General features: G+C 43.4%; 1 protein-coding gene across 2 annotated transcripts in view; it reads left to right on the forward strand.

Annotated features, from left to right (window-relative positions):
* Positions 1-22,350, forward strand: part of gnal2 (guanine nucleotide binding protein (G protein), alpha activating activity polypeptide, olfactory type 2) — a 48,013-nt gene extending 25,663 nt beyond the window's left edge. For both annotated transcript variants that reach the window (XM_023964944.2, XM_023964945.2), the window contains exons 6-12: positions 14,658-14,712; positions 14,809-14,882; positions 17,713-17,771; positions 17,867-17,987; positions 18,432-18,562; positions 18,648-18,715; positions 20,043-22,350. In XM_023964944.2, coding sequence (XP_023820712.1) covers positions 14,658-14,712; positions 14,809-14,882; positions 17,713-17,771; positions 17,867-17,987; positions 18,432-18,562; positions 18,648-18,715; positions 20,043-20,189 — 655 coding nt within the window. In that variant the 3' untranslated portion in view covers positions 20,190-22,350. The remainder of the gene's footprint in view (positions 1-14,657; positions 14,713-14,808; positions 14,883-17,712; positions 17,772-17,866; positions 17,988-18,431; positions 18,563-18,647; positions 18,716-20,042) is intronic.

Below are 22,350 nucleotides of genomic sequence, written 5' to 3' on the forward strand. Positions count from 1 at the left end.
GTTTGGAGTTGGAGCTTGATCACAGATATGCTAATAGATATGAGGACCTTCTTTCTTTTTTAACTCTTTTCTCTTAATGCACTCTTCATAACATGATGCATTTTTGTGTTGTGATGCGTGTCACAGCACGTACAGGTCAGGTAAACTGCACTTTCGTCATGAGGCCATCCAGTGTTCACCTGGATTAGGCTAAGGGTCAAAAACGAGGGGGGGGGGGGTAGTTTGGTGAAGCTTTAAGTTCTGAGTGAAATCAGGAGCCGGGCTGTAGTGAGTATGTGCTGATCTTTCAGGACGTCTCTGGTTCTTGGCCCAGGCTGCGGCTGATGTTGGGGCTGAGGTTTAGTGCTTGTCACGGGACTCTTGTCACCAGCCTGGGGGCCACTGACAGTCATTTGGGGCAGTAAAGTGCTAAGAATGGTGGGCATTGTGCGCCATCCCCGGCCCCTGAAGGGTCCACAGAAACAGAGGGGCTGCGCTTCACCAACAGTTGCTCTCCTCACTGAGGAGCCTTTTCTGTTCGCGGAAGAGCCCGAAAGAGTGATATTTATACACTGCCTGCATGTCACTTCTGCTTTTTTTATGTCTCCAATAAGTAGCTTCAGTATTCAGTGTTGAGCTGATTTGGTCTGCACCGTATAATAGCAAAAGATAATTGTTGCTGATTCTGTCTGAGCCCTGGGTTTTCTCTACTCAGCCATTTATTTATGTATTCTTTATACAAGCCAATGATTGTGAGACCGATCATTTTTAATTAAAAACTGGATTTTTTTGTAGTACAGAAAAAAACCTTTACAACTGCAGTGTTTTAATGACAACACTATAAAGTAGAAGGAGAGTTTTAGTACCAAAAAAGTAACTTTGTGTAACTTAACATCAAGTAACACAACTTCCTTTCTGGATTAGAAAACTGCTTGGAAAAATATTCAGTAGCAACTTTCTACTTCAAGCAACAAAGTCAAATATTTGTGTTTGTCCAAGAAAATCTAATATTTAAAATAGTACCGGTAATTGGTATAATGTCCTTGACTAGATTTCTAGCTCCTAATGTTGTTTCGTTTCAGTAGCTCTTCCTTTCGAGATGAACTAGATGGTTTCTATTATTAGTCCTAAACTTTTTATATTTCCGGTTCTTGTTTATTCTTGCTTTTGCTGTTGTTGCATGAAGACATTTTCCTGCAGAAATATTGAAAAAGTGTTGACATACATGTATAGTTTCCTGTTGAAAAGGCCTTAATCTAGATTAACAAAAACCTTTGTGTCTCTAATCAGATGACCCTGAAGTCAGCTGACTGAGGAATAATCAAAAGGGGCACTATGGAAGTGTGTGTATTTAGAATTTATCTGAAAGTGTGTAGTTGTGTGCTTTTGTGCATGATTTCTGGGTAAAGAGGAGGAGTGGTTTAGAGATGAACTGTGCAGTGATCTGTTGGGAGCTCACCAAATGCTGTCCTTAAGGTTGTTGGAGCCCCCTGTGGGACTGAGCCGTCCTCTCTCTTACTACCCCTCTCCGGCTCTCTGTCTCTATCTGTTGATGCCTTCTGCCATCTCTTGAGGCCTAAAAGAATAGAGAAGATATTGCAGAGCACATGAGAACACACGCTAAGCCACAAAGTTTGTGCACCTTTTCTTGTCCAGGAGTCTCTTTGGCGTTTAATGCGGGACAGAGGTTAATCTTTCCCGTGAATTTTTAATTTTTTTCTCTTGATTTGCCAGAGTTTAGAGGAAAGCGGTCGCTGCTGAACCTTAGACCGTTTAAGAGAGGTGGGTAAAAGAGTGAAGAGAATCTAATCCTGCCCGGCACTGCGTACCACCCGTCTGTTTACTCCAGGAGAACTGCTGACAGGCGGTTTACGTTTGCCGATCAATAGCTGGGGTTAGATGGACTAAAGTAATCGGAATAAAATGCGTCATGTAAACGGGAAAACTCTGCCCCGATCAGACTCATTTGGATCAAAATTTCTTTCCGATAGAGATAGGTGGGTTATGCCGATTGTTGATGTGATCGTGGTGCATCCTCGCTCCTGCTCTGGTTAAGGTCATGCGTAGACGGTGTGGCTCCAGATAAGGCTTTGTACCGCGAACAAGACCGGCCGGTTCGTTCGGCCAAAACTGAAGCACTGGCCGCACGGATTAAAGAAATTATGAGCGAACAGTCACTTAATAATGGTCGCAACAATAAAAAAAATCAAGTTTAGAAGATTGTGTCCGTCTATGCCGCAGCTTGTTTATTTACAACGGGAATAGCTATTTCTTCTACTACCTTCTGCGCATGTTTAAATGATTTATTCCAACTGAAATTGTGGCGTATGTAAACGTGAAATAATCGGATAAAGTTTCTGGGCCCATGTAAACGGTTAAATTCTACTCGGATCTTTGATCCGATCAAAGATATTTTGCACATGTAACCACAGCAACCGTGTTTTCACGTAGCTATCAAGTTAAGGCAAATTAGTTCAAATTTGATGTTTTTCGGTGCCTTGTTTGGAGTGAATGGGACACTATAGCCTTGTCTTTACTCTGCATATTCAAAATATTTGCACACTTATTGAAATAAACATAAATTAATAGAACAACACTTTTGTAGTTAGTGCACAAGAAATCTAGGTTCAATTCCCAGGGGGTGCGATGAGCTTCATCCTGGATGGGTCCTTGGGCAAAACCCTTCACTATGTATCCACAAGGGGGCCCTAGTGGGTCTCCCTGTGCCGGTCCCAAAACCGGATAAAATACAGTGTGTGTCGAGAAGGGCTTCCGGCTTAAAAATCTCTGCCATCAACAACTAATGACTAGTTTCTATAAACGGACGCAGTCTGCTTTTGCAGAACAAACTAATGCTAAGCTAACATTTTTGTTTTGGTCTGACTAAAGGCACATGTTGATCCAGGAAATGCAGCTCTGGTCAGCCCTGCTCACATACATTTAAGTTGACCTGAAGTGGCCCAGGTGATCTGCACATGCTTGACACATTTCTGCCTCGGCTTTGACCTGGAAGTAACTGAAGGAGCTAGCACAGGACGGAAGCTGGGAACAGCAGAAAGGAATTGCAATGTATGCATGCTGGAGAAAGCAGAGCGTGTAGGAAATTTACAGAGCTGTAAAGCTGTCGCCTTTCACGACTCTGCATGGTTTGAAATCGCTGCCACCTAAATCTTTGTCTGTAGTTTTGATGTGTGATGTCACACATGAACAAGTGAAAAACTTTCCCTACCAACAATAAGAAGCAGAGTTTAGGATACTTTAGTTAACTGTATTTTGAATGCCCTGATTATGAAAGACCCGCTCCAATGTAAATGGTGTTTTTAACATGTTCCTGTAGCATTTTTCTGATGATGGACATTTATTGCAAAAATTAAGATTAAAATAGCATTTCTGAGAATTTCTTTATTTACATTTTTGTGAATCTGGATCAGATGGAAAAAATACTGCTGGGCGGGGCCAAAAGCTCCCTGCTCCGCCTCTTTCTGTTCATCCACCTGCAGACAAACAGATCCATGAACGTCTTTGTTTTCCTCGTCTGAGCTGGAATCTGGATCTAAACTGTACGACTGGATAGCTGCAAAATCGCTCACCGTGTTTGTTGCACTGCTAATGTTGGGTAAGGGGTGTGAGCGGCTGTAAGCTAGCAGGAGAGCGTGTAAACAGAGAGCTCTCAGCAATGGGGAGCTCTGTAAATTTCTAATGAACTCCTGCTGCTCTGCAGAAACTATGTCCTGGAAAACAACACAGGTTTTTGGATTCAGGCTAAAAATGACATAATCCTAACTAAAAGACCACTTGGACCACTTTGGAACTGGATCAAAAGATGATTGGAGTAGGTCCATGCTTTACATGGAGGCTGATGGTAACCTGGTGACTGTCAGTCTGACACTGTCAGGATTCAAAAAGTTTCCATTGTTTTACGGGTTTCAATCCACTGTTGCTCTGTTGTTTCATTTTTTTTGTTATCTCTTATACTTTGTTCATTGTGTTGCCTAAGAGGGTGTGTCACTCACCAGCTGAAAACTTCCTTTTGTAAACAAGGTAAGAAATACCTCTACATATCCCAGAATCCTCCAGTTTGTGATTGATGCTGAATAAGATTGAGCCATTTTCCAAAGTCAATCCAATAATAATAAAGTTGGTCTTGTTTGCTATTGATGGCTGTTTAGCTTCATTTTCTTATAAATTTGCTTTGTCCACTTGCCTGTATTGAAATAGAAAAAAATATTTATGCCGACATATATTTGTTAGCTGAGTTTGGAAATTTGGTAAAATCTTTAAAGCCCGACTGTGCTCATCTTAAGATCTATTTTTAAAGAGTTCCCACTGTTTTTTAAAATGACGATGATGCTGTTTTTAGCCTAAATCCAGAAGCCTGTGTTGTTTTCTAGGACATAGTTTCTGCAGAGCAGCAGGAGTTCATCAGAAATTCACACCTGAGTTGTGGGCGGGACTGCAGGCCCAGATGGAGTCTGCCTTCATTTCCCATTATCTCTTTGTCTACATGCTCTCCCGTTAGCTTACAGCCCCAACCTTGACATTAGCGGTGCAACAGAAATGGCGAGCACTATTGGAGCGATCCAGCCGTACAATTTAGATCCAGATTCTATCTTAGACCAGGAACACAAAGAGCGGGGAGCTTGTGTGCCCCCCCCCCCCCCGAATAACATGTGACAAACACGAACTTGTTCAAACAGCATTTTTTGGTCTGCTTCTGACTGAACATGATTTAACATGAAAAAAAATACACTTTATATATGTCCTCCATCAGAAAAATGCCACAAAAACATGTTAAAGACACCACAGACGCATTTTTTGTTGGAGTGAGTCTTTAAAAATGAGTTATTTCACTAATAAGTCAAATATTTCTTTTATAATTATTTTAAATAACGTTAAATATCATCTGGAAATCTTTTGTTTTAAAGCCTCGACTGAATGATAATGGATTCACGTCTATCTTAACTGTTGGCATAAGTCACATTGTCCTTATCCACACACATTCATGCTTTTCTACATTTCCCATTTTGCGTTAAGATAACAGCGTTGTGACCTTCTAATGTCGTCCATAGGTCTGCTGAAGTCGTTTGTTCTGTTTTGTGGCGACTTTTAAAACGGCGTCCCATAAAAACGTCGATGTGTTCCCGTTAAAGTAGGTTAGCTGAACAGGCTTCTGTTGTGAAATGTGTTGCTATTTTAAAGGGGAAAGAGGTGCAGAAAGTTTGTGACCATACCCACAACAAACACACCTAAACAGCCCTGTGTGTGTCTCACGTGCACGCACGCGCACACGCACACGCACACACACACACACACACACACAGAGAGGCAGAGAGCCTCCTGTTGTGGGGAGTGTGCAGTCGGTCTGCTGGAGGACAACAGTGGCGCTGCTGGTCCCTGTGCTCAGAGACTGTGGAATGGTTGACCATAGGACCCCCCCCCCCCCTCCCTCCCTCCCTCCCTCCCCTACACTCCCTGCACTCTTCACTGAGACTCCCCCCTCCACCCCCCTTCCAGCTTATGTAAACTAGCTGTGGAGCCAGGGCAAGCTGAGGCTATTTTTAGCAGCAGCACTGCAGAGCAGAAACTGGCTTGGGTCACGTGTGCGCAGCCGAATCAAAGGGAGTATCCCGGCAATGCGCTGTAAACAAAGGGAAGGTCAGCAGCAGAAGGTGAGACACAAAACGCCTCTGTGTTCGTTTTGTGTGCGCGCCTGTGCCAGAGCGGCTGCGCGCTGCCTGGCTCTACCTTCCCTCAAAGCCCAGACTTAAAACCAGTCGGTCGTTGAGGCTGTACGAGTGCACCCACACGCTTTCCCTGCTCCCTTCCCCACTCCCGTGCACGCTTCAACCATTTCTCCCCCTGCCCGATACACAGAGTGGAGGAGCCGACGCGATCAAAGCAGAGTTTCACGGGCAAGGAGACATTTTGCTGCCTAATCATGACAGGGGCTCCCAGCTCCTCTCTCCGGCCTGCCAGGAGGAGCAAAGCAGGACGTGCCATAGCTGGCACCAGAAAGGCCTTAACGCCGTCATTTCAGTTCTCAACGTTTGGCCAGGTGGGACCGTATCTCAGGTTCTGTAGCCGGCAGGCCAGAAGGTGTTGGCCTCCAGCCACACCCAGAAAATGGTCTCCACCTCGGCCAATAGTCAAAAAAAATCTATCACCTCCTTAGGAATTTTGATGGAGCTGGGCACATGTTTATTAATAGAAATGTTATATCTTTATGTCTGGGAATTTATTGATAGTGGGTCGTTTCAAACATGACCAGGCTGGATGAGGTCGCCCGCTTGTTATGGTTGATGGGATGGGGGAAAGTCTTTTTTAGAAGGAACTTCAGTTTATTTTGTTGATAAAAGTACCTTCTGCTTCAGCGGCGGCCTGTTTTCCTCTAGTTGCTTCTGTGTACTTTTGAAGTTGTTGGACCAGATGACATTCCAGTTCCAGTTGATCTTCTGAAATAAAAATATTCACGTATTCATCATCAGTCTTTCTCTGCTTGTGTAATTAAGTGACCTCTAAGCATAAAAGTCGGATCACACCTTGGGGAAAAAAATAACTATGTATTTTTTAGTTTGTAAACTGAGGCAAAATAATGTCCCTTACCGGTTTATTAGCAAATGAATGACACCGCATTTCAACTATTCTCAACCCTTCATTCATTCATTTTCTACCGTTTTATCCCTTTCGGGGTCACGGGGCTGCCGGAGCCTATCCTGGGCGAAGGCAGGGGACACCCTGGACTGTTCGCCACAATCACACACACACCCATTCCCTCTTACACTCACACCTAGGGAGTGTAAGAGGGACCTAGGGACAATTTAGTGTTTCCAATTGACCTATGAAGCATGTTTTTGGACGGTGGGAGGAAGCCGGGGACCCCGGAGAGAACCCACGCATGTACGGGGAGAACATGCAAACTCCACACAGAAAGGTCCCTCATTGATGTTCTGGTTCAGGTCTCCCAGCCGGGACTTGAACCAGGGGCCTTCTTGCTGTGAGGCAAGAGCGCTGACCACTGCTCCACCGTGCAGCCCCATTCTCAACCCTGTCGGCTCTAATTACATGTCCTGAATGACCTCTGAACTACTGTTAGAAATGGTTGCAAATGGCAATAAAATCAACTTTTATGATCTGATTTTTTTTTTTTTCTTTTCCAGAGCTTTCAGTTGCTTTTATATTATGAAATGAAGGAACTGACGTTATTCCTGCTTGGCCTTAAATAACATTTTCCAGTCAGCATTACTGTAGTCCTGCTCATTAGATAGGGGTCCTATTGATCATTATTTGACTTCTGCACACTTCAGATCAAAACACATGTAGCCTGAATTCCTCACAACTCCGTGTTGTGACAATATTCCTTACGGCCGTTTTTTTTTCTACCTGCTGCATCAAAGAGATGAGGCTGTTTCATGAAACATGCGCCTTATTTAGGTGTTTGAAGCTGCGACCCCCTAAAACAGTCTGTCTTCATAAGTCTAATTCAGCTTTGCCCTCCCAGTGAACAAACACACATGCAGGAGCATGACAGGGACACAAACGCAGAGCAGAAAGCAGGAAGAGAGCCCCGCTCGGCTTTGTGCTGATGTATGGGATAGTCTGGGAATGGATGGATACAAGTGCAGCCTGGCTTAGGAAAAAATGAGGGGGGGAAAGAGAGGAGTGGTATGGACCGGCTGGAGTTGCCATGGGAACCCAGCTGCTAAAACCAGGCAGGGTCATTGTGGAAGAGATGCTGTGTGCAGCAGATGCGACCAGATGCCATCTAGAGGCCGTACAGGGAAGTGCACAGACAGCAGGCCCAGGCCTGGGAGGCTGCAGTGTAAATCCTTGAAGGTGAGATCCGGTCTTTGCTTTAATGGTACATTCCTTTTCCTCGGGTCTCTGTGAGGGTTTATAATCACCAGGTGTGTGGAAGAGTCTACCTTGATGTGCAGACTGATGGAGGTCAGCGGCTCATAACTATTGGAAAGGGGATCGAGAACAAACCTTTCTTTTTACCGCATCTGGTTGACTTTGAAGTAGGACAAATAATTTGATGTAGAAGCTGCTGTTGTTTACAAACCAGAGAATTAAAATCTGCATTCTACTGTTGATAAGAGTATCTTGATTTTTAGCGGAATTCAGTTGCTGACCCATAGTTGGGCTTCAGTATTTTTCAGAGAAACATTTCGGTCGATTCACAGTGAGAACTGTGTTGGGAAGCTCCACGCTGGACACGGAGAACAGCCTCTTGTTCCTCCGTGGCTGGGATTTGGGAACCGGCTCCTCCTTTTAAACAGAGCTGATAGTCCATTTAGACACTGAGCAGAAGCAAACGGGCATTGCAATGTATTTCACATTTTTATATACAACACCTCTCAAACGTGTGACTTGATGTGGTCCTGGAAGGCGGAATGGTGGCTTTGAGATAAAGCAGGCACTTTTGTTTACACAAGATTTGGTTTGACTTTCAGGAGAGTCTCCGTTCCTGCTCCTATATTTAGGAAGTACCCACTGAGCTGTTGATGGATTTGGGTAGTTCCAGATCCATCTTGGAAGCTGCACAGTGTTTGGAGGAATAGGCTGAACCCAGAGCTCAGATCTTTCCACCAGGTGACAGGTGGAGCTTGTGCAGCTCCACCTGTCACCTGAGCTTTCATTGGTACTTCCGGCCTCCTCCCTGCACCAATTCCTGGGCTCCGTTTATACCATGGATATGCGCATCATAATTATTTGCCTGTGTGGTGAAAGTCACAACGCTTTAGCTACTCTTCAACTTTAAAAATGTCTCCAGCTTTGTTTTTCTTATGATAGTTAAAAGCACACAGATCTTTTAGCTTTTTATGACATTTTCGGACATTGATATGTCAGCAAGCGGAACTGCAAGAAAATTTATAAATATTCCATTTAGATACCTTCTCCTAATAGTATTGAAAGTCTTTATTTTTATTAACCAGCTTGTCATTTGGACACATAATGAGCATGCCGTGCCTTACTGTCTAAGTTAAGTTTTAAAATCATTTTAGTCCCTTTTTTTTACTCCTCCGTTAACAGAGCTTCAACAAACTTTGGCTCACTATAATTCCAGTAAAGAAAATCGCTCATTTTCCTGACGAAAACATTAAAAAGAAGGTTTCCCGGCTGATGTAGACAAGCTGTGGCTTTGCTGCTGCGCTTTAAAGCTCTGTCAGCAGTCTAAATTGAAAGTCCATTATGCTGGCCTGAGCAGCTCAAAATATGGAAACTATTGATCCCATCCTCTGTACAACTAATTAAAGATGGTCTGCTATTTGTAAAAAGTCAACCCAATTATCAAATGAACACATGAGGCTGGGTGCTGTTGGTTGGAGGGAAGTTTTCCAGAATGTTCTACGGGAGCGTTTTCCAGGCTTTTTTCCCCTTCAAGTTGGTCTTTGTTTTCTGTGTTTTTGATTTATTTTGCAACACATTCACATTCACACTGCTGGTTCTGTTTCCTCTCATATTCCCGGGGAAAATAATGCTGCAGAAGTTCCTCTAAAAGGCACTTTTGTGTTTGGATTCAGCAGCTGCACAACAGCCGCGCTATGGAGCTGCAAACATCTACGTGTCTGTACTTTCTAGAGCGTAAACGGGCCATGTAGGTAGAGAAAAGACTATCCTGCAGCTCTTGTCACCCTTTAAAGATACCTAGCCTTATGGCTTTCTCAATCTGTAAAGCAATAGCATTACTTATTAGGCGCCTCCCCATTCATGTCCCCCACAAAGGATTCACATTGATTCCCTTTAGTGCCAGGACAGACTGCAAACCAACAAGTCAGAACATTTCAGTCAGTTAGAACATCAGCAAAAAGAGGATTTTATTTTTCTCTGTTGTCCTAAAAAAGTCATTTATATATTATATACTCTTCACATAAACATTTATATTTTTCTTATTTTTATGGTATGTTACTACTTGTTATTACTCCAAACAAACAGAAAAATTGAATTTTAACCCCCCAAAATGTTGACCATAAGTTCAGAACCTAGTAGTTAGGTTGTGTGGCACTGAGGCTATGGGTCCCAGGTTGGAGCTCCAGATTTCTGCACACACACACACACACGCACACACACACACACACACACACACACACACACACACACACACACACACACACACGCACACGCACACGCACACACACACACACGGCGCTGCTGTGCATGTCTGCTTTTTAACGTTACAGTTTGCATTTGTGTTGCACTGGGAGTGAAAAAGGCTACACATGGGAGGAGTTTACATGAGTTCCTTTGATTTTTATATCCCACTGAAGTGAGTGGAGGCTCCTGGTGGAGTCCACTGTCTGTCACAGATGGACAGAAGATAACGGCTGTAGCATTCACACCCACAGTGAGTCTGCAGTTAGCCTCATTAAGAACACACAGAAATCCAAAACACAAACCTTCTACCTTCTTATGATGCAACAACAAGAACCAATACACCACTTTAATGCAACAATTCTCAGTTTGAAGGGCCTATATCCTGCTTTTCTTAAGCTTTTAAGAGTAAACTATATCCATATATGTGATCATATATTACCTTTGGCACACTAAAGAACATTTTTTAAATGAAAATATGAATTATTTTCGCAGCTTCTTTTCCTACCTAGAAGTAAGACGAAGTGATTTCTGAGGCTCCGCCTTTCCCTCCATGTGGGTTCCGCCCATTTCATGACGTAAACCTAGAGCCGACCTCGGCGGCATGTCTGAGTTCCCTTCCTGGAAGGGGCGGTTCCCCACTTTGTGATGTCACAATGTGAGGACCGGCTCGTTTTTGTGGATTGGGGAGGGGCTGGTGCTCCGAGAGCAGGTTTTCAGAGAAATACTCAGAAATGTATGAATGGATCAAAATACCACTCTGGGGTTGTTTATAGTGAAGAATGAACATTATAAAACACTTCAAATAAGTTAATTTTCCGTCTAAAACCGACCAGTATGTTACATCATAGAACAGAATCATGGAGAATGTGTATTGTGTGTCTAGGTAAGTATGTGTATGTACATTGAAAGTGTCAAACATAGGTTAAGAAGGATTTATCATTTATTGTTGTGTTATGTTCCATATGAAATGATTTTTTTTTTTTATCTGTGGTTTTTTGTTGTTTCGTAATATTCAAATCATATGCTGAATTAAAAAAAAAACGTGACCCAAAAATGGAGATGGGGACTGAATCTCACAGAATACTTTTCTAAGTGGGATTGTTCTCTACAGCAAACCAGCTCCTGTTCATCATCATCATCATCATCATCATCATCATCATCATCATCATCTGCGTTTGTTGGTTGTTTGAAGCGTCAGTGAGCCGGTTCTGGGGCTAGGATCGGCCAAGTTGGTGTGACGTTCCTGCACTCTTCAATTCTTCCACCATTTTTTTTTCTTTTGCTCAATGGCGATCAAAATGTGGACTGTACCATGTGAGGTCTAAGGCCCGAGGCCCCCGCATCACCCCCATCCCCTGTGTGTGTGTGAGTGTTCACGGTGGTGTCTGAGTCCGATCAAATGATGAGGAAAACACTAGTCTGAAGTAAAGTGATACTGTCCATAATGAAGGCTATACATAGCAGCACAGACCGACTCGCAAGACCGGTACAGTGTGTTTAAGCTAAATACAGAGGCAGCCGGAGCTGCAGCACATCCTGCTCTTCCCTTCCAGCCTTCCAACCCAAAACAAGAAGGAGCCTCTGTTCGGGACGGGCGCGAACGGAAACCTTTGTGTGGAACCGTACACCTAAAATGAAGGCAGGCACACGCTCAGACCCATTTCATCATGTATGCACTATCCACATACTGAACACAAAGGGGGAAACGGGTCTCCTTCCAACCACAAGATCAGAAGAAGAAAAGCCACCTCCCTTAACAATCTCTGATGTCAACATGGAGAAGAAGGCAAGAAAAGCCTCACAGCTCTCTAGACCTGAAAGCAGCATGTATTTGTAGGCCTCAACCCGAGCAGCTGAGCTGCAGTCAGTAAAAGCTGCACCCAGCCGCAGATAAGGTATTATCTGAACGGCCGCTCTGAAATCACTGCTATCTTTTTTTTTAATAAAGGACCTGCATTCTTTTCTCTTTTTGCGTTTGTAAGGAAAGTATATTTGGATCTCTAGTGCTCTATCTATAGTACTTCTATCACATGGCAGTCACAAAGCACTCAGTAATTATAACCTAGCTAAGTTTCTGTGAGGAAGACGGACTAAAAATACTCAAACACTGGTGCTGTGAGCTGCTGTTTTTGCTCTGTGAATATGTTGCTGTGTCTTCTCGGTGTGTGACGTTCTCCAGCACTGGTTTCCACAGAAACTCAAATCAGGGTTTTAGCTTCGTTTGCAATATTATTCTGAATCCAAATGTTCATCAGTTTGCTCTTTTTTTTCAAATTAAGCTATAGCAAAACATTCAACTGTTTGCTTTTCTCTAAAAAAATGTAAAAAATCATTCCATATTCTTCATGTCATAAAACATATAATTACTATAATTTAATGGGCTTATGCACAAACATGATGATTGTATGCTGCATATCATTATAAAACTAGTAACTCTTTAAACTATTGGGAAATGATTTAAAAAAAAAAGACAAAAAAAATGCTATTGTGTTGATATGTGAAATAATTTAGTTTTTCCATTTAAAGCGTTGTAGACTCTCTGTAGATGTAACTGCTGTCCAGTAGGACCACCTCTGTCTTCATGAACTGCTGACTCGGCAGCGCTACTCGGAGGAAGTCGAATAATAAATTGATATTTTATCTAAAAAGATAGACGCTTCAAAAAAGTTGTTTTCTTGTCTAAGTTTGTTGGTTTTTTTCTTCTCCTTCAGGTCCTAAACTAATGAAATAATACATATGAAGTGATGTGAAACTGCCAAACTGTTCATCGTGACATTCCTTCGTAAAGCTGGCAGTGGTCATAAACTGGTCTGCACGGAGGTTTGCGCCTGGGAGACCTTTGAGGTCTCCAACCATCATTTAGTGTTGCAATCTGGCCAAAAGGTAGAGACCGTCCAAAGGTTGGCTTCTCACTTAAAGACAGGAGGGAATTGTGGGAGTTTTACGTGCTGGGTTAGACCAGGTTAATGAGTAAATGATGTTTTGAGCTTCAAAGACAAGTAAACCTTGTTGATGTTCCCTAAAACGTTAAAAGTTCCATCATTTTTAAAGACCAGATAAAGTCCAAGTATGGGTGAAATCCTCCATGTTATTTTTAGAGTTTGTTTTTTTTTTTTGGTAACATGAAAATTGTGCTTCTTTTTGGCATACTCTGTCCGACACCTGGAGATACAGTCGATTTTATTAAAAATGAGTGTGAGAAAGTTAAAGGCTCTTTCAAAAATAGCCCAACTTCTCCTTTCGTGTGGAGCGTGTGAGGCCGAAAGTCAGTGTGATGAAAACATTGTTGTCAGAGCACATGAGCAGCGTGGCTGTTATCTAATGCTTTATAATGCAGCATTCATTGCTGGTTATTTAATCCCGCCTGGGCGTGTTGGTGTGCTGCTTTTGGGGCTGAAGCTGAAATTAAGCCACCGTCTTCCCTGACGATAGCTGCGGGTTTCCTGTGTGCCGCCGCTGCTTTCATGCCTTTTTGGCGACGTTCTTAGAAGGTTTGAGCGAGGAATGTGGGATCTGGTGTGTTCGACCCGCCTCAGTCACTCACCAGCTTCAGTTCTATGCTGGGAAGGGATCTTGTCAAGACGTAACCCAAACCTACCACCTATGCTCCACTATAAAGTCAGCGTACTTCATCTTTTTTATCGCTGCGTCAACTCAAAACCTGGACTCTCCTGTAAACTGTAATTTTGATTTACATCAGGAGCAGACGGTGCTACGTGAGGGTTTCTGATTGGAAGTGGAAATCTTTTTCTAAATGTCCTCAAAGTGAAGCAACAAGCGCCTTAGCAGGAGTGTTTGAGATGCATTCATGTGGCTGTGGGATTATTTAGGTCTGCAGAAAAAAAATGCCCTTGCTCTTCTACTAATGTGCTTTTCAAGGACATTTTTGCTTTGAGACCCAGAATGAGTTAATTTTTAACCTTGCTGCCCCCCCCCCCCCTTCTGCGTTGGCTGTTTGGGTAACTGATGACTTCATTTCTGCCACTGCTCGAAACCTTTCAAACGCTGCACCAGCCTCCACAGCTGTCTGGACTCTCTTCAGTTTCTGTTTGAATTCAACATGGCCTCTGAAGTGGCGGCGTTAAACGCCTCCCTCGCAGCGACCCAGAGGCCTGAGGACCATGTGTCCGTCGCATCCCCAGCTCAGTGTCCCAAGCCCGCACGCTGAGCTACAGCCAGGCCCAGCTGCTGCTGCCGCCGCCGCCACCGCTGCTGCTGCTGCACATGCTCGCTGTAGTGAAGAGATGGCAACAGCAGGCTGTCTAACCTCCACAATAACCACCTTATGTAATCACTCTTGATAGGGAGGACTAAAATAGCCGAGCTGAGCAGGCCTGCCCTCTTGTGTCAGGAAGCTGCCTTTACCCGGGCCGTGAAGCAGACACGGCTGTCGCCTCCATGTATCTGTGATACAGTTAATGGATTAACCATTTCTTTAAAACTGGAATTGATATTTTCTGTGAAAATTCTCATCAGTTTGATGTGAAGATGACTTCTTTTTTTTTTTTTTACGTTGAGTTTTTCTGGGTAACATAAAAATGTGTTTGAGCTGAAACTAAACCAGTTTTTGTCTTTCATTGCAGTTTCCTGGACAGAATCGACTCTGTAAGACAAGGCGACTACACACCAACAGACCAGGTCAGTCCGATGGTTATGAAGCGATAATGAAAGCATGAAAACCTCTGCTTTTCCAACCGTGTCACTAAACGCTGCTTGTCTGTCTGTGATCTCCAGGACCTGCTCCGCTGCAGAGTGTTAACTTCAGGGATTTTTGAGACGAGGTTCCAAGTAGACAAAGTGAACTTTCAGTACGTATCTGCATCTGGAACAGCCGATCAGTACATTTAGATCACAGTTTATCAAATCAAAGTTGTATCTCCACAAAAGCACCGAAAACACCAACGGTATGGATCCCGACATATTCCTGCCGCACACAGTGAAGTTATTGTTCCGTCTCGTCCACATCCGCTTTACCTCCTCTCTCATGTAACTGCCTTTGCAAAGCCGTCACCCACTTCTTAAAAGGAGGCTCTTCAGGCTTTTTCCAGTAATTCTCTCTTTTTTTTAAAAAAGCATTTGACTGTGGCTTCCTTTTGCATCACTGGTAAGAATAATCTCAGATTGGAATGCCCTCTCGGGCGTTTTCTGCTATAATTACCTTTGCCTCGTGCTAAGAGCCTGAAATGTCATAAGTTTTCCTTTTTAACTGCAGTATTTCTTAGGGCAAAAAACACTAAAGTCCAAGCAGTTTACTGCCAGAAAACAGAGCTGGAAAGCAAAAGTCCTTGAAGTGACTTCTGTGTGTGGTTGTGGAGCCAGATGATGGCTGCTGAGTGGATTCCTCCTGTTGCAGTTGGCATAAACTCTTTGATATTGTTTAACTGGACGTAATGGCGTGATCTGTTTGCACCGGGGCAGACACAACAGTCTCATTCTGGCAGATGAAACGGGCCTTTGTGCAGCATTACATCATCACCAGGGATTGATCAAAAAAGAGGTCAGGATTTTTCAGCTGGATAGGTTTGACACCGTTCAGAGCCAACAGGACACCTTTCATAGAAATCCCCTCTTTGCTGCTGACAGGGAGACCAGCAGCAGCTCCAGAGCTGCTATTATTGTTATTATTATGATTATTATTATGATTATTATTATTATTATTGGGGATATGAAGGAGAAATCTGCCTTTATTGTGAGTGCAGAGGAGCCTGTCGGTATTTTAGGGGTGAAGATGAAAAACTCTGTTACCCGTCGCCTCAGTTTACAGGAATGCAGCCACACCTTCCAACTTTTATTACTTTGAAAGGGGTTTATCCGTAACACTGTTTATACAAGAATGATAAGGTGTTTTCTGCTTTCCACGACGCATTCCAAAGTACAGTGACACTAAGTTGTTTACATAAGGACACATGAAAGCTCTTTGCTCAAAGGCCAGGTTGGTTTCCGGCTAATGTCATCGACTCCACTTTACTCCTGTTGGTTGGGATTTTAAGTGAAACATTTTTTGCTTTGAGTTCTTCCCGCCAACTCTACTGATTGACTCATAGAAATTTTGTTTTTCTCAGAAAATGGAAAAGATCCAAAAGTTTAAATTAGTTCCATGTTGCAGTTTTAAAGCTGGAACAAAAAGGAACAAATAAAAACGTCTTAATGGGAGAAATTGTGTTGAAGGAGAAACAGATCCTGGCTTAGTGTGACGGCCGATGCAAAAATGTCATTTATACCAATAAATCAAAGGCCAATTCAAGATCGTCTCATCGTTGTTTCTAAAGTGATTGGGGATTTTCGGTTCACATCTATCAAAATATAATTTCTCTGTGTGTTTATAATTAACTGATTTATGTTTATATGTCCACAGCTGAGCTGTTTATGTAGCTCTTTTAAATACTTATTTTAAAAAGCAAACAGACTCACTGGTCCCCAACCCCCGTCCACAGACCGCCACCGGTCCGTGGGACAATTGGTATTGGGCCACAGAGAAAAAAAAACTAGACCTGCAGTTTACTGTTGTTTTATTAGTTTGACTTTGAAGGAAGTTTTTTTTTTTTTTAAACTACCGGATTCTCTCCAACTCATTCAAGTCGCCGAGTCATGTGTTGTAAGTCCATCCGGTACTTTCTTAAACTCCAATGACGATGGTGTTTTAAAATGTTCCTGTAGCAGATTACAACTGTCTTTCTGAGTATTTCTTTATTCAAATCATTTCAATTCAGCAGGAGACAAAAAAAACATAGAAAAAGATCATATTTGTGACATAAAGAATACGCTGGTTGGGCCACAGTCTCCCTGTTCTGCTCCATTCTGATCATCCACCTGCAGACAAACGGATCCATGAACGTCTTTGTTTTCCTGTTCTGACCTGGAATCTGGATCTAAACTGTACGGCTGGATAGCTCTGATATTGCTCGCCAATTCTGTTGCATCGGAAATGTTAGGTTGGGGTTTGAGGGACAGTAAGCGAAGAGATGATGGGAAATCAGTGCTGGCTTACTCTGTGCCAACGGTCCCTTCCCCCAAAGTCAGAGGTGGATTTCTAATGAATGCCGCTGCTCTGCAGAAACTATGTCCTTAAATAAAAGAAACAGGTTTTTTAATGTAGGTTAGAAACAGCATAATCATAATTAAAAGACCACAGAGAACGCTGCAAAAATAGATCTGAAGATGATCGGAGTGGGGCTTTAAAGCGGCTGCGACCCCAAACGAGCAAAGTAAAAAAAAATTTTTTAAAAATATTTAGAAAGTTTCTTTCTCCTGAAAAGAGTCTGCAAGGAAACAGAAGGAGAAACCAGGAGTCTTTACTCCATATGGATTTATTCTGACAGTTGTTCCCACAGACCATAATAGTAATGCAAACTCTAGTGAACAAAGCAGCTGCAGATCTTTTACAGAGGAGGAAGATGTGTTTTACCTTCAAATGTGGAGTGAAACTGGAAGGGGGGGGGACTGGACTCCTGCGTCCTCCTCGTACTGGCCGGTCCATGAAAATATCGTGTGACATTAAAAAAGTTGGGGGCCACTGCTGTTGATGATAAATATTTTAAGGCTGGCCAGTGCAGAACAAACACTCCCAAACCTTCAGCGATAGTCCAGCAGAGGGCAGCAGTGAGGAGGATCTGACCTGCTGTTTTGTCTCGTCCACAGCATGTTTGATGTTGGTGGCCAGAGAGATGAAAGGAGAAAATGGATCCAGTGCTTTAACGGTAAGGCCGAGGAACTGCACCGCTCGTGACACGCCTCCCACGCCGCCAGCCTCCAAAGCCAAGTGGCGAAATCAACTCTGTGCTTTTGCTTCCAGATGTCACTGCTATCATCTTCGTGGTGGCCAGCAGCAGCTACAACATGGTAATAAGGGAAGACAACAACACCAACCGGCTACGGGAAGCCCTGGACCTTTTTCGCAGTATTTGGAACAACAGGTCAGTTAGAGAAGTCGATTTGTCTGCAGGCCAACAACATTCTCATTTCACCAAGAACAATCCCAGACCTTCTAGTAAAAGTTTATGTCCAACATTTCAGACATTTATCTGTCCTGGGATGGAAATGTTTGTGTTCTCTGCTGCCTCTTTTGTTGCCTCGGCAACTCGTCTTTCCATCCTGTTTGGTGGACGGGAGTGGATTAGAGCGCTGTTGGTTGAAAATGGATGTGACGGTTTTTCTGCTTTCAGAAATGCAGAAAAAACAACAACCCTAAAATGCTTCTGTAACCACTATTTTTTGTTAATTATAAAATGTTTGTGTAGATTCCTACTAATTCAGGTGAACTTATCAATTTAGTAAATTAAAAAAGTTGTCAGATGGATTTGTTTATCTTCAAAGGCCCCATGGATAAAAAGTTCAAGTTTTGTGTTTTTATCTTTCAGATGGTTACGCACTATATCAGTGATTTTGTTCCTGAACAAGCAGGACATGCTTGCTGAGAAAGTATTAGCTGGAAAATCCAAAATTGAAGACTACTTTCCTGAATACTCTCGCTACACCATACCAAATGAAGGTTTGTGGCCCAACAAACATCTTACATTACCCCCTTTTTTGTCTTACTCACAACTTTTTTGTTGCTGTTATTTTCTTTCCTGTAGCAACTCCTGAACCTGGTGAAGATCCCCGAGTCACAAGAGCCAAGTTCTTCATTAGAGACGAGTTCCTTGTGAGTACACCCACCCCGATCGTCAGCGGTGTTAATGAGTGCCCTGCCCCGTTAAACGCCAACCCTGCTCACCTGCAGAGATGTCTGGTTTGTGGCGTTGAACCTGATGAACCTTCACTGTTAGTGCTAGCATCCCGGTGAAGATGAGCACATGAGCAGGAGTTGTTCCTACCCGCTGTGTGTGGTAGATGTAACCCGCGGAGATTCCATTTTTTGTGTGTGTGTGTGTGACAAAAATGGACTTTTCTGGAGCCTCCTCTGTGAACGGACTTATGCTGTTGTTTACACTGTTGCCATGGCGACAAACAAACTCCAAAAGCATTATTATCTGTATTGTTGCTTTATTTTTAGTGCTCTTTAGTGCTTTTGAGAATATTGAGCATTTTTTGTGAGCTTCGTGTCTCTTGGAGTCTCCATTTTTGTTTCCATAGCAGCCAGCTTTCCCTGCTCTGCTCTCATCGGCGAGGCGTTGCTCAGCGTCTTTGGCTTTTTAGGATAGCGGTGTGGATCGTTGCTGCAACCGCCTCAAATGCTTTGAGCCAAATCCTCCTGCATTTGTTAGTGATGGAAGCTACACGGATAGCAGCAAATCATCTGCATTGGAGAATGGGCTCATTGTAAATGTGGGATTTCTGCGTCTGCTTGCCGTGTTCAGCTGCACAGGGTTCCCTCGCTATATCACCGTTCACTTATCCGGGTTTTCGCTGTTTCGCGAACTGTGTTCTACGTCCTTATTGGCCGTAGACTGGTGTCAATCATTGTCCTGTACAGATTTCATTCATATGACCACTTTTGCATAAAGCCCGGCCAGATCTTTAAAGAAGACGACCTTGTAGGGAGTCTTCTTCAGTAATTCTAAAGCAACGTCATTACCGGTGTTTTTGTAGAGCTCTTCAAAATAAATACTATCATCTGTGTCCTCCATGCATTGAGTGGATATGAGGTATACAGATATACGATGAGGCTAAAAGCTTTTGACTGTTGCTCCTCCCTCACGCGGCGGCTGGCGGGAGTGTCAGGTTCATGACAGTGTCAGGAGTTGGTGAAAAGCCTTGTTTTTGTGGGTTGAAGGATCTGTGCGTATTCTTTAGGTTTCCGTCTGGATCTTTTGGATTTGTCCAGTATTTCAGTATGTTTTCTTGACACTCGGCTGAGTTCAAACCGAGTGGGATTTTCCGACTGGGACCTGCAATCCGTCACAGGAAGGGGCCACGCTTCTGTGCTGCTGCATGAGCTTTTGTGGTGACGGTGTAGTGAAGCGGAGCGGCCCGGGCCTGATCACTGTGTGTGTGTGTGTTCTGACGGTTCTGTGATGTGTCTCTCTCAGCGCATCAGCACTGCGAGCAATGACGGCAGGCACTACTGCTACCCCCACTTCACCTGCGCTGTGGACACGGAGAACATCCGGCGGGTGTTCAACGACTGCCGGGACATCATCCAGAGAATGCACCTGCGGCAGTACGAACTCTTGTGATGGATGGGAGTCGGTCTCTGTCAGCTCCTGTGCTTCTTCTCCACCGTTCTGCACCCTTGACAAACCTTTTCTCCTCTTCCTCGGCCCTGACTTCTCACCCCACATCTCTGAAAAGACCCCCTCCCTCCCCGTCAATGACTATGAAGTACTACTGAAGTGTGTCAAATCCTCTTCTTTTTAAATTTTTTGCTTTTTGTACTTTTTTTTCGGATTTGTCCCCATTTCTCCGACATAGACGGAAGGTTGGGGAGCAAAGTTGTGTGCTGTTCCTTTTTCTTTGAAACTTTCCTTTTGAATGCCTTGATTTTTGTCATTCCACTAAGCCTTGGGATACCTCCTCATTTTGGTTCTGGTTTTTGGCTCTCTGTGTGCTTTCCTTTTTGCGGTTGGACCTGGACCGGTCAGCGTAGACTCGGAAACCGGACCTCGGTAGAGGCCGTGAGGGTGACTGCGGCTGTGTGGGATGCCCAGCAGAGGAACGCCATGTGAGCATCGCCTGTGTGCTCAACCCCCCCTCCCTCGGTTTTTTTTTTGGCCCGGTCCCCCCTCCCGTCCTCCCTGCTGTTTTCTCTGCGCTGAAGAGGAGCGGCCGGAGACAAACCGAACGGATGAAGATTTGAAAAATGCACTTTGCATCAGGTTCCTTAAAAACTTTTTTTCTTCTACATTTTAGGTTTTTGCTGTTTTTTTTTGTTTTTTTTCCAGAGGACGCATAGACACAATGTAGCATCGCGATATTTATTACCCTGTAACAACGTTAGCTTGCTGAGCTGTGGGGCGGACCGAGCAGCCGAGAGGCGTGTGAAGCGGGAGATTATAACCGGGAGGGGCCAGGACGCCACTCTGACATGAAGACAGACCTAAATGAAGGAAAAGGGACTGAGCTCTCTGCACCTTAGCCCTGCTGCCTCCATGGACTCCAACCTGCAACCTTTTTCCACACAGACCATCCTTCAGCTTAAAGATCCAGATGGGGAGAGGAGAGGAGAGGAGAGGAGAGGGGGGGACGGGCCTGGAGAGAGAAATGTATTGTCTTTTGTTGGGTTTCTGTTTTTGTTCACTTGTACACTGTGCAAGGCTGAATTATCCTGTACAGACTGTAAAATGTAATATTATTTTGTACAACTTAATTGAAAGAAAAACAAATCTACTTGTAGATCTTTGTGCCTTGATTATGGCTGTACCTGTAAATGAGCTCAGATGTAAGTATGTTTTCGACTGCGCTGTACAGCTTGATGTCAAACTCTATCAGCAGCAAAAGACTGCAGGTAGAGGACTTTCTCTGTAGAGTTTAGTTTTTTTTCTGGTTTATAAAAAAAGAAATGTTAAGTAAAAAATAAAAAAATAGGGGAAAAAAAGTCCTAAAAACCTGTATACATTATGCAAATTAACCACTTACCTGCAGTGAAGACCAGATGTTGCAGCGCCATGCCTTTTTGGTTTTGTTTTCTCCTTTTATGATATATATAAATATATATATATATATTTTTGAATTTCACAGCTTTAAACATTGGAAATCCATTGAAAGTGTCCAAATTGCAACCTGGTGTTGTTTTAATAGGAACCAACTTTTCTTTCTTTCTTTCAGTTTTGTTTCTCTTTTATTTTGTTTTCCAATATGATGTGTGTCTGAGATGTGTACTGCTGTGCGTGCCTGTGCGCATGTGTACATAAAACATAGACTCACTGACGCATTTTGTGTGCGTGCGCGTATGTGAGGGAGAGTGCGTGTCAAATTTTATAAATGTATGTACATGTAAATTTATAGGTCTATATAAATATATATGTACAATTATACATGTTTAATTATGTGTGTGCCTAGGTGTACATACCTATGTATGTATACGGTAAATATGTATACATACACACATAGGAAAGCATGTTTAGAATGGAGATGAATAAATGAGAGCGTGCAATATTAGTAATTCTGTGGTCCTTTGGAGCCATACCTGATGGCACAGGCACTATGAATGTGTGAGCAGCACCCAACAAGACGAGCTCTTCTCCTTGTACAAACAGCATCAGCCTTTTCTTCTGCTACCGTACACGTCTATCCCTGAAAGAGAGTGAACTGACTGGAGGTGCAAACACCTTGTTTGGCCTGGGAAAGATGATTAAATAACGTCTTTATTTTCTTTAAATAAAGAGGCACATTAGAGGA

The sequence above is a fragment of the Oryzias latipes genome, chromosome 17 (genome assembly GCF_053564925.1).
Source record: "Oryzias latipes strain Hd-rR chromosome 17, Olatipes_Hd-rR_3.1".
Taxonomy (NCBI): Eukaryota; Metazoa; Chordata; class Actinopteri; order Beloniformes; family Adrianichthyidae; genus Oryzias; species Oryzias latipes.